The 15,605-nt window shown below is 38.8% G+C and overlaps 1 protein-coding gene across 1 annotated transcript in view; it reads right to left on the reverse strand.

Moving 5' to 3' along the window:
• CAMK4 (calcium/calmodulin dependent protein kinase IV) overlaps window positions 1-15,605 on the reverse strand; it is a 141,972-nt gene that overhangs the window by 69,883 nt on the left and 56,484 nt on the right. The window contains exon 2 of the mRNA XM_068176299.1: window positions 6,167-6,245. Coding sequence (XP_068032400.1) covers window positions 6,167-6,245 — 79 coding nt within the window. The remainder of the gene's footprint in view (window positions 1-6,166; window positions 6,246-15,605) is intronic.

Consider the following 15,605-nt stretch of genomic DNA (forward strand, 5'->3'; position numbering starts at 1 on the left):
CACCAATGACAGCACAGAGGGACGGTCAATGCCCTGGTCCTGCTGCCCCACTCTTGCTCACCCCAGCCAGGTGCCATCGGCCTTCTTGGCCACCTGGGCACATCTGGCTCATGCCCAGCTGCTGTTGATCAGCACCCCCAGGTCCTTTTGAACCAGGCAGCTTTCCAGACACTGTCCTGGCCTATAGAGCTTAAGGGGTTGTGGTGACCCAAGAGAAGGACCTGGCACTTGGCCTTGTTGAACCTCATACAAGTGGTCTTGGCCTATCGATCCAGCCTGTCCAGATCCCTCTGCAGAGCCTTCCTGCCCTCCAGCAGATCAACATTCTAATCTAACTTAGTCTCATCCCTAACCTTATGGAAGGTGCAATGGACCCCCTCATCCAGATCATCAGTGAAGATATTAAACAGAACTGGGCCCAACACTGATTCTGGGGGACACCACCAGTGACCAGAGGCCAGCTGTATCCAGCACCGTTCACCACCCTTCTCTGGGCCCGGCCATCCAAACAGTTTTTAACCCAGCCAAGAGTGCTCCTGTTGAAGCCATGGGCTGCAGCTTTTCCAGGAGAGTGCTGTGGGAGACAGTGCCAAAGGCTTTGTTCAAGTCCAGGTAGACACACCCACATTCACACCCCCTTTCCTGCATTCAAGAGGCAGGTCACCTGCTCATGAAAGGAGATCAGGTTGGTCAGGCAGGACGTGCCATTCCTGAACCTCTGCTGGCTGTGCCTGATCCCCTGTCCTGTATTTGCTGTGTGATCACATCCAAGATGATCTTCATCATCTTCCCTGGCACTGAGGTCTGGCTCACAGGCCTGTACTTCCCTGCATCCATTTTCCTGCCCTTCTTATGGATGGACATCACATTAGCCAGCCTCCAATCTGGGACCTTCCCAGTTAGATAGGACTGATGATCAGTTATGCAGAGCAGTTTGGCAAGCTCCTTCTCCAGCTCCCTCAGCACCCTTGGATGAATCCCACCTGGTCCCATGAATTTGTGAGTGTCTAAGTGGCTCAGCAGGTCACTACCTCCCTCCTCCTGGATTGCACAGGGTCTGTTCTGCTCTCTGTCCCTGTCTGCCAGCTGGGGCTGGTTCCCTGAGGATAAACAGGCCTTACTGTTGAGGATGGAGGCAAAGAAGGCATCTGAGCCTTTTCCTCATCCTTGGTTCCAGTGTTTGCCTCTGCATCCAGTCAAGGATGGAGATTTTCATTGGCCCCATTTTTGTTGTTGATGTATTCATAAAAACACTTTCTATTACCTTTCACAGCAGTGGCCAGATTGAGTTCTATTTGAGCTTTCACCTTTCTAATTTTTTCTTTACATGACCGGCGACATCATTGTACTCTTCCTGAGTTGCCTGTCCCATCTTCTCAATGTATATATATATGTGTATATGTGTGTGTGTGTGTCTATATGTGTATGTGCAAACATTAATGCAATTGAGACTTATATGTGCCTTATAGATCATTATGATCTCCTTTAGACCCTAACTGCAGATATCCAACCCCAATTATCCACAAGGCAAACCTATTACCTTTGCATTTGCTCATTCTCCTTTCTGATTCACAGACATAAAGTATCTGTTGTCCTCAATTTATCTAACTTATTTGTACAATTGGATTAATCCCAGCTCACCTATTTCCAGAGTATGTATTGCTTGAAAGCTGTTGCTCTGTTTCACATCTGAGAAAAAATTCATGGGCCTGAATATTTGTTTGAATTTGAATATCAACTAGTCTGCAGAAGAATGCTGCTTCATGTATGCTGACTTTGATAAAAGTGCTGCAGAATTATTATTTAAGCATCATGAACTGTGCGAGAGAGGATGCTGACACATAAAAAAGAAGGAAATCAAAATGAAAATTCTCCAAAACAGTCTCTATACTTGTATGTTTCATTGACTGAGACAGACAGGGTCTAATATTTCATAATACTTAATTGCTCTTAGGGGACAGCACATATCAATTGGAACTGAGAAATATTACCCAGGCTTCATTCAAAGCATAGCTGAAATGCAAATAAAATAAATATTATCTCATTTTTATGGATGAAAGAGTTGAAACCAAAAGAAATACTGGGAATATGCCAGGACCCAGGCTACAAACAACCCAGCTCAGAATCCTGTTCTCCTTTCAGCAGAGAATGTTGCTTTAGTGCAGTGGCAGCTCCAAAATTACTTCATTTGCAGTAGTTAGCACTCGGTAGACCTACAATGTAGGCAGGCACTTGGTGTCTTAGTTTAGAAACCATGCAACAGAGTCCATCTGTTCTCATCACTATTTTTAAAGCAACTTGTCCAGACTCAGGTAGGAAATTTAAGGTGGAGGTGGATCTAATTTCTTGGAAGGAATTCACCTACCCAGATTCTGAGATAATCTCCAGGCTGCTTAGCTTCCTCAAAACACACCAAAAGGTGGAAAAGCAGATAAGATACTTCATATAAAAAATAGCACATGTATATGTTTGCTTCATTAGAGAACTGCATTCTTCCAATATGATCCACATGCTGTATGTTGTTTGCAGCAATGACCACTCCAGAATGACTGGTTGTAAATATCACATAATTTTTAAGTCTCAGTTTAAGAGCAGTAAGAATAAGTTTTGTAAAGTGTATCCTAAAGATACTTCACTTTTCTGTAGCACTGGGTCATCAAGGAGAGGTAAAATGCATAGTAAAAAGCAAAGCAATCTCATATTTGCAATTGCAAGTGTAAAAGTTCATCACAGTACTCTGTTCATTTGATGACTTTTTCTGAAGTGCTATGTGATCTGTTTTTCTTCTTTCTTGCTTCATGAAATAGATTTCCCTCAAAGAAATTACATGGTTCATATCTTTACATTTACCACCTGCGTGGAATTTAAAAGACCCGCTAAACACAGCAAATGAGCATGCAATACATTTCCATTATGCTCAGGAACTAAGCAGAAAGGTTAGATGAGGAAATCACAAGCAATATTTTTGTATGCTTATTCATCTGACCATATATGTTGGGTTTTAAACATTTTGTTTTGTAGCTCTTAAGAACCATTATAAATTTTATTTCTTATACATTATTGGAGAGTATTGCTCCTGCTATTTCAAAAATCAACTTTTCTTTGGACCTCTTCAACTCTTCTGACAGTTGTCTTTTAGCAGTTCTAGAAGCTACAGTTCTAACTTGCCTTAGTTTCCCAACTTTGACATTAAGTCACTTCAGGTGTAAGGATCAGAGGTGTTCTTTGAAGTAAATTTTATTCACCATAAGCATATTTAAAAGATTTGAAACTACTCCTAAACTGGGCCTGATAAAACTAAAATCAACAGAAAATGGAAGAATTTTGCTTCAATAATTTCAAAGCAGTAAAATCCCTTTTTTCTTCCTCCCTTTGAAATTGTAGAAAATTTGGTTAAGAAAGTTTAAGAATTAATGGTTAAAAATTATTATACCTCTCAACTGAAATATAATATTACGAACACTTTATTTTATTTTAGTCACACAGAAATGTTTGTTCTGTTACTCTTTGATGATTTAACCCCTATAAAAAACCCCTAAACCACAGATGAAACCTCCCACACCCTCCAGACCTCCCCAGAAATTAGCAACTAATCTACTGCTATTTTATTAAACAAGACGGTAAAAAATCTATTAATTGCAGAACCTCCTAGGAACTCAAAACCCTGTACAAGTATGAATTCTCAGAACTGGATGATAGGTCTTGCCCAAAGTTTTATTTGCTCTTAAATAAGAATGTATTAATCATGCAAAATGAAAAATTACTCATTCTATTTAAATGAAAAGACCACAGATAGCTATTTTATGTTTCTTGCAAACTGTTCCTAGCAGAATACTTCAGTCCTAAAGGGTCATAGGTTCTTACCAAAGCTCTTCCCATGGGACAAAAGTAAAAATTTCTAATGCTTTACTTCAAATTACAGCACTTCAGTGATCATCACTCAGAAATCTGGAGCTGCCCATCAGCTACCAGCCTCCTAAACACACATCACTTGTCATCACTTACAGAGCAATCTGGACCACCCTATCCCTGTCCCTCACCCTGTTTTTACAGACCTCTTCCTTAGAGAGTCAGTCTTGTTTGAAGCAGCAGACTATTTCCATTCAGACAGTCAGTTTGAATGGAAAAATCAAGAGTATTTGCTCTTTTGTCATCTTCCTTCATCTTCTAATTTCATGTGCTTTTCAGAGCTCCCTTCTGTACATTTATGAATGGAATTGAAGAAATGGGACTCTACCAAAAATAATCACAGGCTCTTCTTCTTTCCCTCCCATCCCTTTTCCTCCACTATTGAACTGCCATCCTTTTTCTAATTGTTTTCAAAAAGGCAACAGGAAAGTTAGGGGACAACATTAGCTTATCAACATTTTAGTACATGACTTGGCTCACACGTGGTTACTTTTTATACTGAGATACTCTGAGCAAAGATCAGACCTCCAGCTCCAGGAGCACTCTACCACGGGTACTTCAGTCCCTATGATAATAATTACATCTCCAAATTGGACAGACACAAGCAGTGACATGTCCTTAAAGCATTGTCTCCCATATTCTCATTTACAAAGAAAAGCTCATTTTTGTAAGAGGATTACTTGTTTTCATAGCAAAACATCCCAAAGTGCATCAATTACACTGGGAACAGCTCAGCTCTGTGAACTGCTTAACCACACTGCTAATATAAACAAGGCTGCATTAAGTCAAACTTATATATTATTGCTGATGTAAAACCAACTTATATAACTATAGTCTTTTCCTTTGGTGCCATTTAAAAAAAAAATCAAACCTGTGCTATAGTAAGTCTACCAAAGTCTAAACTGACTAGTTTAAGACACAGAAATATAGATCTAGCATAAATACATAAATGTGACAATTGTAAACATGAATTAATTTCCATGAAGGCAAAAAAATCAAAAGGCAGATAAATATTTTTAAGAAATGTAGTTCTTCCTAGTGCATTCCAGAATGAGAATTATAGGACAGTATACTCTTAAAACATTATGGGAATCGCTGGCATAATGAACAGATGAAACCTCAAAAATTCTGTGCCCTTCTATAGGAACAGCAGACCACAAGCTGCAGCAATGCACTCGCACACGCTCTGCTTCTTCCAGTGTACCAGATGCAAAGTCAAAAGCAGCACACACAGTCTTTGAGCCAGTTTGAACTGTGGCTCGCGTTCAAAGACGACAAGTTAATGCCAACATTTTACACATGTGAAACTCATTACGTCTTGCACTGAGACCACTAGTGAAACCACCATTTGGACATGGTTATGCCTACCCACCCATCCTTATGCTTCTACATGTGAACATTCCTGAACATTACAGAATAATGAATGTTCTAACACTGGGATAAACTGAATCAAAACCATTCATGAAAAATATCATGTACATGCCTCACAGCTTGCTTGCTTTCTCTCAGACTTCTTTTTCCATCCTAGGAATATGAACTGCTCTATCCCAAGCCCTATAGTGTCTTTCTGCATGAAGTCTCTCAGTCCATAACTTGCCTTTCTTGTCTTAATATCTCTTTTTGCTTTCTACCATCTATTTTTCAGAACACAAAAAATAGCTGTAGTATAAGTGTGATATATATGGAGTTCTAAAAATAAATTGTCATCTCAACAGGCTCTCTAGCAACTTCGTAGTGGTAAAAAAACCCACTACAATATATTTAATTTTACTTGGGTTAGAGTTGGTGTTTTAATCACTTTCTGAAAAAAGATGAATTGTGTCATGGCATTTTTTGAGCAAAACAATGCATTACATCAAAGACAAAACACTGAATATTTAAATTTTTCAAGGTATCCTTTTTAGGTTTTTTAATGAAAGAAAAAGATACATTTTTTCATAAAGTTTTGCCAAATCCAAGTGTATATGGACAACACCAGCTGAAGGTACAAATCATATTTGTGGGGATAAGGCATTCCCACTACAGTACTGTTAGCTCTAACAGGTGTTTTAGTGACGAGGAGCCAAAGCTCACTCATGGAAAAGACAAGATTAGCAGTTTATAATCCTAAATCTAGCACATTTTCCCCACAGGAATAAACTGCTCCAAAAAAAGAAAAAAAAAAAAGAAAAACAAAAACAAAATAAAAGGAAAAAAATCCCAGAGAAAATCCCAAACATACTCCAAAGCAAAGCAAAACAAAACAAAAATGACTTACTGTCTTCTTCAACATTTTGACGGCGTAAGGTTTCTGGGTCCCTTTCTGCCTGCATCTGTAGACAATGGATGTAGCCCCACTAAATTTAAAATAATAAAAAAAAAAAAAAAAAAAGGAAGAATAGTTGGGTTGTACATACAACTCTTTGAATCTGTCAATAAACAGAGTTGCCTACATTTTCTACTCCTCCCAGTTTGGGCAAAACTATCTCACTTTTCCCCACAGATGCAATAAACCCTCCCCCCAAAACCCAAGAAGTTTCAAACCCGCTCTGTGTTTAACCAGAGAATTTAGCAGTTACTCAGCCAACAGAAGTTGCAAGAGTTTAACATTCTTCTTGGCCACATCTTTTCTGTCTCATGGCAATCCCTGGATGTTTCCTTGGATAATCAAGTCAGCATATCTTGCCTTTGTTATGGCAACACATTTGCAATGATAAGTTACATAGTGGGAGTCTTTTCACTAATTGTTGATGATAGCAATGGTGAGACAGAGGAGAAAATTTTTGTGTTTGCCCACCGGACCAAAGAATCAAATTGGGCACCAAATGGAGGAAGCAGCACTTTACATATATTCAATGGAAACTGGTGGGACTTATTCACAGCAAAAGTGGACTGGGCTTACAACTTCTGTTTGCCTTTAAGGTGTAATTACTTGAATGTGTAAAGTTTGACCACTCATAACATAAAATTAAGCCTCTGCTGGATGGAAGGCAATTCTCTGAGGGGATAGCTGGGGTAGACAGTCGCCAGAGGGAGGCTTAACTTGCTGTACTTTACTTGTTAGGGTCAATGAAGGGCCCTGTACTCTGAATTACTCAAAGAGAGATGAAACCTCTGGCAAATTCATACTGGTTACAAACCATTCAGATACCTTTGTATTCTACCAAAATGGACGTACTGAAGCATCACTGAATTTAAGGTATTTTCAGAAACTTCCTGCCCTCAGACCCACTCCAAGTCTCAGCACTTCTAAATAGCTGCATATTTTTAAGGCAGAGGGGACTGCTGTTGTCATATATGACCTCCTGAACAACCATTGCAGAATTGCATACAGCAGCTCTGCAGTGAGTGAATTCCCATGCATACCAGATGCCAAATTGCACAGCAGATCCCTCTGAACCAGGAGAAACTCATCTCAGTGAGTCTACAGGGGACAAACATGACAGAAGCAGCTTTCTTTTAAACAGTAGAATGCCATAGCCATGCTTGACTATGGGAATAAATCTGTGGCACAAGGTTCTTTGTTCTAGGTGCTGTACAAAACTGCCATGGGTGCCCTGCTCTTCTCCCTCCTCAGCATAGGCCAGACAGGTGTCATACAAGCCTCTGAGTAGTAGGCACATCCCTATTTTCATAAGTACATGACTGAGCACAAGAACTGGCATTTGATTGAGAAGATTTATTTCAGAAAGACTTCTTCATAAGGAAAGGTCATCTGTGGCAAGGGTTATGCAGCTCAGTCATCTGAGGCCTTCTCTGCACCACATATAAATTAATCTTCATCTCAAATGCTAAAATGATTTGTTTCTCTTAAAATTATATCGATAAATGTGTGGAAGTACTGGGAGCTTCAGTGACTCCCAGAACCATTACATGATTTTAATTAGATCTCCTCTCCTTGGCAAGGTCTCCAAAGACTCTATTTAGCAAGAAAAAAAAATATATCACATTAAAAAAACACTCACACCTTTTAAATATAACAAAAACTGTTAAAAGATAGAATTCTAAGAATGTACTGTGATAAGGTTTATATCTCCAGTACTTCACTGCAGCATTGTAATGGGGAAGTCAGTGCATAAACTGCAAATCATTCCTGTACTCTGCTAAATGTATGCAGAGTGCTGTATAAACATTAAACTCATTTGTTTACGTATGTTCTTATAAAGTAGGCAGCAAACTTTCTAGAAATTACTGTATTTAGGTGAGGGCAGAATTAGATAAGCTATCCAGCTGACAATCCAAATAAATAGATGATCATTCCTTTGCAAATCTCTCGATGTTTACTGCTGCTTTGGCAATGGAGAGCAGTCCCTGTCTCTCAGTAAAGCTAGTATCAGTATTTGCATCACCAGTTTGCAATGTGGTGCTGCAAAGTCTTCCATGTAAATAAGAGCCTAGCCACTAGAACACCCAGATTATTTAACTGGCTTAGTGATGAGATGGACATCTCCACCAGCAAGGATAGATAGCATCACACCACCTTTAACAGTTCATTTGACTGTACCCAAACCTAGAAGACAGGCAGCATAATGCTTGAGAGAGGTGTAAGACAGCCCGGAGAGAGAATCCAGCTGACCAGTTTGACATCAGGTTCATTAGTCAATATTAAAAATACAAACAAAGGTGCTACATTGGAAATTATTCTCTATTGTACAGATATGTCTGCATATCCCTGCAGTCCTAATTTGGTATAAAATTGATGACAAGGTATTGCATGACTACGGAACACTTTGAAATATTTTGTTTCTGATTTACATGGCTTTGCCCAGCTCTGACAGACTTGCTCTCACCAGCCAGGAGAGAATACACCTAACATCAGCTAACAACCAACACTGCTTTCCTCTGCTGAATCAGCACATCCTGAGTGTGCTGTGTGACTGTGCTGTGACACACAGCTTCCTGAGTGACTGTGTGACTTAGAAGGTCACCAACTAGAGCAATTCAGGCTTTCACCACCAAAGAGCAGTGGGAAGATTCAGCTGCAAGACTCTCATGCGAAGCTGAAACACAGAGAGCGGCTAATAGTCCTCTTGCCCCTAACCTAAGTTTTTGCAACATCAAACCTTGACTGCCATCATCCGGCCTCTCAGAGCCTCCTCTCGAATTTTCATCAACTGAAAACTTCATTGACACATTTTGTCAGAATACACAAATATATAGAAACCAGGAATCCTTGTGGCAAACACACCACTTCCCTCGGGCAAGGAATTCATGGCCAGACAGGCAGACCACGAGCCTCTCAATGTCCCATTCTCTGCAAGGGGCGTTTGCTTTGTCTGAATGAAAAATGTAAATAGTGCTATAGAAAGAGATCACCTATACTCAATGGTTAAGGCACTACCCCATTAACAGTTTAAATGGGAGAAACTGAGAGGCCCCTGAGCCCAAACAGCTGATAATCACCTGCAGAAGTGCAATGCAGTGTATGACTGACAAGTGACTCATTACCTATTGAAACTAGAAACCAGAAATCATGTCTCCCATATTCCACAAGATTAGTCACTGTATTGTGTTTGCTTGTTTAGAACTGATTCTGTCAGATTTTGCCTCTTTGTATTTAGTGAGTATATACAAATATATATCTCTTTGAATATATACATACACATTTATATGCAATATTTATAATATATATTTGTGTGTGTAAGTGTGCATTTATTTACTTCTAAAGAAAATTTGGCTTAAACGAGCATCCAGCTGCTGGTTTTTTGCACTTTTGCCTGGAAACAGTCTACCTGAATTCAAAACATTAGTTATTTGAAGTTGGCTGGAAAAAGAAAAATAGGGGGGAAAAAAAAAGAAAAAAAAAAAAAAAAAGCTGTATTCTTGGAATATGTAGTTGGCCACGTTAGAGAATAGTTATTAGAATTGTTGCAAATATTGCCATTCTCCTTTACACGTGTTTCAATCTGGAAAGCTGCTTAATGATTCTATTAAAGATTTACTTTTAAAAGCCCAGGGGTAACTGTGATCATGCTAAAGAAGAACAGCAAGCACAACAAGAGATAATTTTACTGTGAAGATGCCAAATGCTTTAATACAAAGAGATGTTTCTATATATACATATATACATGTATACATATATACATATATGTATTGAACTTACAAAAAAAACTGAAAATAATGGATACATCTTAACTGCTTGGTCATAATGGACAACAAAAACATTCACTTTTGGGATGCCACCTACAATGAAGACAATGACAACACATAAGAAAGCTCATGATGTCCTTTACATGGAATGTATCAGAGCCGAGGCACACACAACCCAGTATTATCAGAGAAACAGTTTTGCTGAAGTAAAAATACTTCAGTGGCACAATAATTTCACTCACCCATTAGTCAAGCAATATACATATGTACCACTAAATACATCAAAATAGACTAAAATTCAATAACTGACCCCTGCATGTGTGTTGTCTAAAACACAAATTTGAAAAATGCTTTTAAAATATTTGAAATGTGCAAAACTTTCTGTCACCTCCCCAACCACCTATCAATATATAGTTGCTTGAGCATTCTAGATTATTTCTCTTATTATTATCTTCAGGTGTTACTGAGCTTCCAATCGTTTCATAAAGACACTGTTTTAATGGTTGGGCAGCAGCATCACAGTGCCCTGCCTATGCTAAGGACTCCAGACTGGAAGACTGAGAGAAAAGGCATGGCCATGCTTCAAATACATGCAGTCAAAAATAGCAGTGGCAGCGCAGATGGAAGAAAGGCAGGGACACCCAGGAGGGGTGTTAAGGAGGTGGAAGTCATCAGCAGAATTTGCACATAAAGGAGAAAATAGCATGTGCAGGACCCTGCAGTGGAGCCTGGCAGAGAGAGAAAATACAAAGCAAGGAAGACAGAATTTGACCCAGTTTGGAAAAAAGCATTTCTTCCCTGAAACCCACAAAAAGCTTCTGTCTCTGAAACAGGAAAGGCAACCAAGATGAAATGCTGCCATATGTTTATTTGGCCACAGGTAGGTAGCAAAAGTAAATTCCTCGAGCTGCAGATTTTAAAATAAAATAACACTCACTGGCAGTAATTTCACTGTAAGAAGGAAATTCAATCTTTTTAAAAGTAGGTCAGCATTTCCACACCATGCCCACTCATCCTGGTTTTTATATTGCCTTTGAATCAATTCATTACAAATACAGTCCTCAATATAATCTCCTGCAAATTTCATTTGGATTAAATTCCTTAAATTATGGATTGATTTTTTAAAAATAAATTAGTTTGTGCTTCATGCAGTCAAGAAATAATTACACAATCAAGTTTGTCCAATAAAAACAGGTGAAAGAATGATCGGTCCGAAGAAAACTGTACTTGGTACAAAGACATGAAAATCTGTGCTGCCAAAACTGCAGTAAGAGATCAAAGTCCATTATAGGTTTTCACAAAGAATACTGATTTCTTTGTATAGTTTACAGAAGTATAAAGTTAAAACTCATTAATTTACCTTTTCTTATGTATGCACTAAAAGGTCAAAATGGATTTATACAAATGAAATTACTATTCCTAGACTTCAAAATTAAACATCCTGTTTGAAGTTAAAAGACTGGACAGAACAAAAAAAAAAGGGTAAAAAAAAAAAGATAAAATCTATTAACAGTGAGAGGAATTAAAGTTAGTTTAAAAGTGCATATTCCATGGCATTACTAATATTTCCTTCACTTTAAAAAGTACATACATATAAATTTGGAAATTCTCACAACCTGCATTTCATGTAGAGGTATCAAACAAACTCTTTCTACAGTAATCTAACAAACAATTCTTAAATTATTCAAATCTAATCTCAAACCTTCTTCTAAATATCAATATCTACATATACAGGACTTGCAGGCAATTGCAAGCCACTGTAGCCCTCCCTTTCCCCTCATTATTTCATGACTTGTAAACAGAATGGAAAATTTCACAGAACATATATCATTTAGGAGCAGCAAAAAGCCTTGGATTCCCACATACAATCAGGAATAAAACAAATCTTTAAAGAAGGCAAGGTTAGTGGAAAAAATGTACATGGTTCTGCAAAAGAAATCTAATTCCATTGCGTTCTACAGTTCTGGCTGGTTTGATTTTTACAATGAAAACATCCAAACCTTTTCAGGTTTTTGTTGTTTTGGGTTTTTTTGCTTTTTTTTTTTAACTTTTACCTGCTGAGTAGATTTTCTAATATTTGAGGTGAAAGGCTGGCCTCCAAAGGCAATGCAATAGTCCAACAAGATATTTTTTACATTCAGCCTTCACTGCATTCAGCAGATAAAAGGAGCCTTAGATAAGCACAAAAAAAGCCAAACACAATTAAAAACAAACAAACAAACAAACAAAAACTGTAATCAAACTAGTGCTCACCACTATTCTTGAACCAGTAACTGCCACAGATAACAGCTAGTAGGACTATAATTCTTTAGACATGGGGTAGGTTGGCTGCTGAAACACTAATTAAAATGCAGCAGTTCAAGCCACTCCTGCTATGCTGGCTGGACCAGCAGCTGATAATTCCTGCTGGTACTGCAGCAGCATATTTCTAACTTGCTTCCAATGGGGCTCCTCCCTCAAGTATTGCAGGAAATTTATAGAAAAGGACCTCTATCCCACAGAGAGGTTAAACACATTGTTACACCTGGTTCTAGTGCCTTTTTAAACTGCAGGAATTCAGTTAGGTCCCACATTAGCTGCTTTCTTTCATATCCATATTAACATTAGATAATTTCCCCCACATCAAATGCTACTTCTTAAATTTCAGTTTAGCTGGTAGGTAAATATTGAAAACAAGAAAGAGATCACCAGCACTGAGTCTGGCTTCCCTGCCTTTCACTGAGTGGAAATAGCTGACCCAAACTTACTAAAGGAGCAAGAATCATTATCTCAAGCATTAATTTGAAAAGCACAGAAGCAAAACTCAAACTACACTGAATTCTGGAGGTTACTGCTGTATTGTGTGTACATTGCTCCCTTGAAGTAACCCACCTTTCTGAAATTTGAGTTCCTAAACAGAACTTCAGGTATGATTGCTGAAATGCAGATATGAGGTGAAGATTAGAGCACTTCCTACAGGACTGTGCAAGAAAAATGTATAGAAAATGCATTCACCATTTCTTCTTTTTCCTTTAGCCCCTCTAATATGTTGGGTCAGACCACACATTGGAATAGCTGTATTTCTAAAACAGCATGGGAACTCTTAGCAGGAAACCCAATTTCTTTCATACCCAGTCAGAAAAAAAAATGTCACTTAAACTTGGCTGAAACTGAACTTATAATAGTGGGGAGTTCAACATGAAGCTATTGCAGTCCAACAGACTCAAACTGATTTTGAGTATTTTATTTGGAAATTAATTTTCCTTGAGAATGCTTTTCTCTTTTCAGGGACTGGAGAGTTCTTAGCTACCCATCTCTAAGCAGTTCGGTGAAATGAGGAGAGCAAGGAAAAGAAGGTGGAAGAGTGGACCAAGAGAAGCTATGCATGTTTTTGTCCTTGGTATTGAACTTTGGACACAGTGGGGCAAACCTTCCAATGCATGTGCTTACACTACCTGTGCAAGATGCAGACCCAGATCCTTGGACTGGCAGTCTCAAGCATTTTCTCACAGTCACAGATGCTGTGCACAGATATGGTATGACTGGCCCTCCCTAAGTCCCACACAAAGCCTAGCAACTGAATCTATCCACTGAACTCACCCCTCCTGGGAATAGATATGCCTTATTTAAAACACCATTTCAACCCACTACCTGCCTGGTGTTTTTTTTTTTTTTTTTTGTTTTTTTTTTTTTTTTTTTTTTTTCTGGTGACATAGTCCTTCATCAAGAAGTGTTTTAAACAGTCTGTACTATGAGCAGCTGTCAACACCATTGATTACTGCTCTTCATGACAATCTCCAGATGCAGGAGGCAGACTTGATCTAACACTAAACGACAACATGTGGAAGTATGAACATCCTCACATGTTGACTCTGGTTCTCCTGGTCGAGGGAAGGGAAGCAGTGTTGAGGTTATGGACTTCTAACAGCTTGCTCTGTACATAGGAAAGTTACCATTTGAAATTAGACAGGGAAAAACTAATGGTTGTTTGTGTCTGCACATTTAAATCTAGTTTTGAACAAACTTTACAACCAGTAAGTTTAGGTCTAGTCATTTTCTGGATTCTGAAAGCTCTTGCGCCCACATGTATCCTTAATAGCCCTCTTTTGGGTAAGTTACACAGCTTTCTCCTTGAATGTTTGTGTTGTGCTGAATCATCAATTCCTATGCACTGTCTTCTCTGAAATAAATTTCTTTTGCCAAGAAGTTTATGTTCAGTGCCAGCCCTGAATCCTTTAGCAAAAAAAAAAAAAAAAAAAAAAAAAAAAAAAAAAAAAAAAAAAAAATTAAAAGTTAAAAAAAATTTATATGTCAGATTCAAAAGTTCTTGGGCTTTTTTAAAGCTACTATGTATGTTTTCTTCTTTAAACCTGGTGGGACAGACATTTCTAATCATAAGATATAAGACTGAAAGCCATGCAGTGTGAAAGAATGTGTATTCTGACCATTTTTTACATATAATTCTCAAAAGACAAATTGAAATAGCTGATTTTCCATAATAGAGAGCTTTTTCAATCTGCGACTTCTAGTATTTTTGTCACAGTCAGAAAACCCAACTTGCCATTATCATAACAATTACCTGCAGACTTAACACTTGGTTGTAATTTTACTGCATTAACAAAGCTACAGTGGAAAGATGAAGCTGCAGCAGAGAGACACTGCTAATACTTATAAAACACAAAAAAAATCTTGAAGAAATTAAGAAGGCATATACTCTGGTGCAGGTTATGCCAGTGGGGGTTATTTACATCAGAGTGATAGGTGGTTTGCAATCCTGCCAGACCTGACAGCCAAATGTGAACTTATTGCAAGCACAGGGGAGGTTTCAAGTCAGGTCCTGACTTCCAAAACTTTAAGACCAGCTCTTCCAGCTTCAGTTCTGGCAGCTGGGAAATACCTAAATAGGTCTAGGTCTTCCTTAAATGCTGGATTTCTTCCACATGTACAGAGGAAAAATGCTGCATCAGTCCTCAGCTAACCTGCAGATGCCATGGAGCCCTCCCTACTACACACCCAGGTGCCAGGCACAAAGTGGGCAGGAGGTTGGGATCAACACACCTTCACCTTCCTTCTCAGAGACACATGCACATCATGCAGGACTGCAGTGGGTTGTTCTTGGCTGCCAGATACCCTCCAGGCTGCTCCATCACTTCCAGTCCATCAACAGGATTGGGGAGAAGCTGGTGGGGAGTTAGACAGAAAAGATTTTGGGTTCAGATGAAGACAGAGACATCCCTTACCAATTAATAACATGGGCAAAACTGACTTGGCTTGGGGAAATTAATTTTAATTATTGCTAATTAACAACCAAGTGGAAACTGGAAAGAAAAATCTTACATCAGGACATATTTTAATCATATTATCTTCAGGCTTGGATGGGATTGTTGTGGCTTTCTGGTGTAATTATTTCTGTGGCTTTTAATTTACACTGGTGTGTATAGCCCAAGCCCATGAACATTAATGCTACACAAAGTATTGTGTGACAGGAGAAGTCTCCTTGTCCACTGGACAGGCAGAACCCACAGAAACATGGATCAAGCAGCCAGTGTGGGGGTGGGTTTAGGCCATGAGCTCTGAAGACAGAAAGTCAGATGGGATATCCCAAATGTGTCTCAGGGAACAAAAAATACCAACAACAAAGCCACCAC

Source organism: Anomalospiza imberbis, chromosome Z, assembly GCF_031753505.1.
Source record: "Anomalospiza imberbis isolate Cuckoo-Finch-1a 21T00152 chromosome Z, ASM3175350v1, whole genome shotgun sequence".
Classification (NCBI taxonomy): domain Eukaryota; kingdom Metazoa; phylum Chordata; class Aves; order Passeriformes; family Viduidae; genus Anomalospiza; species Anomalospiza imberbis.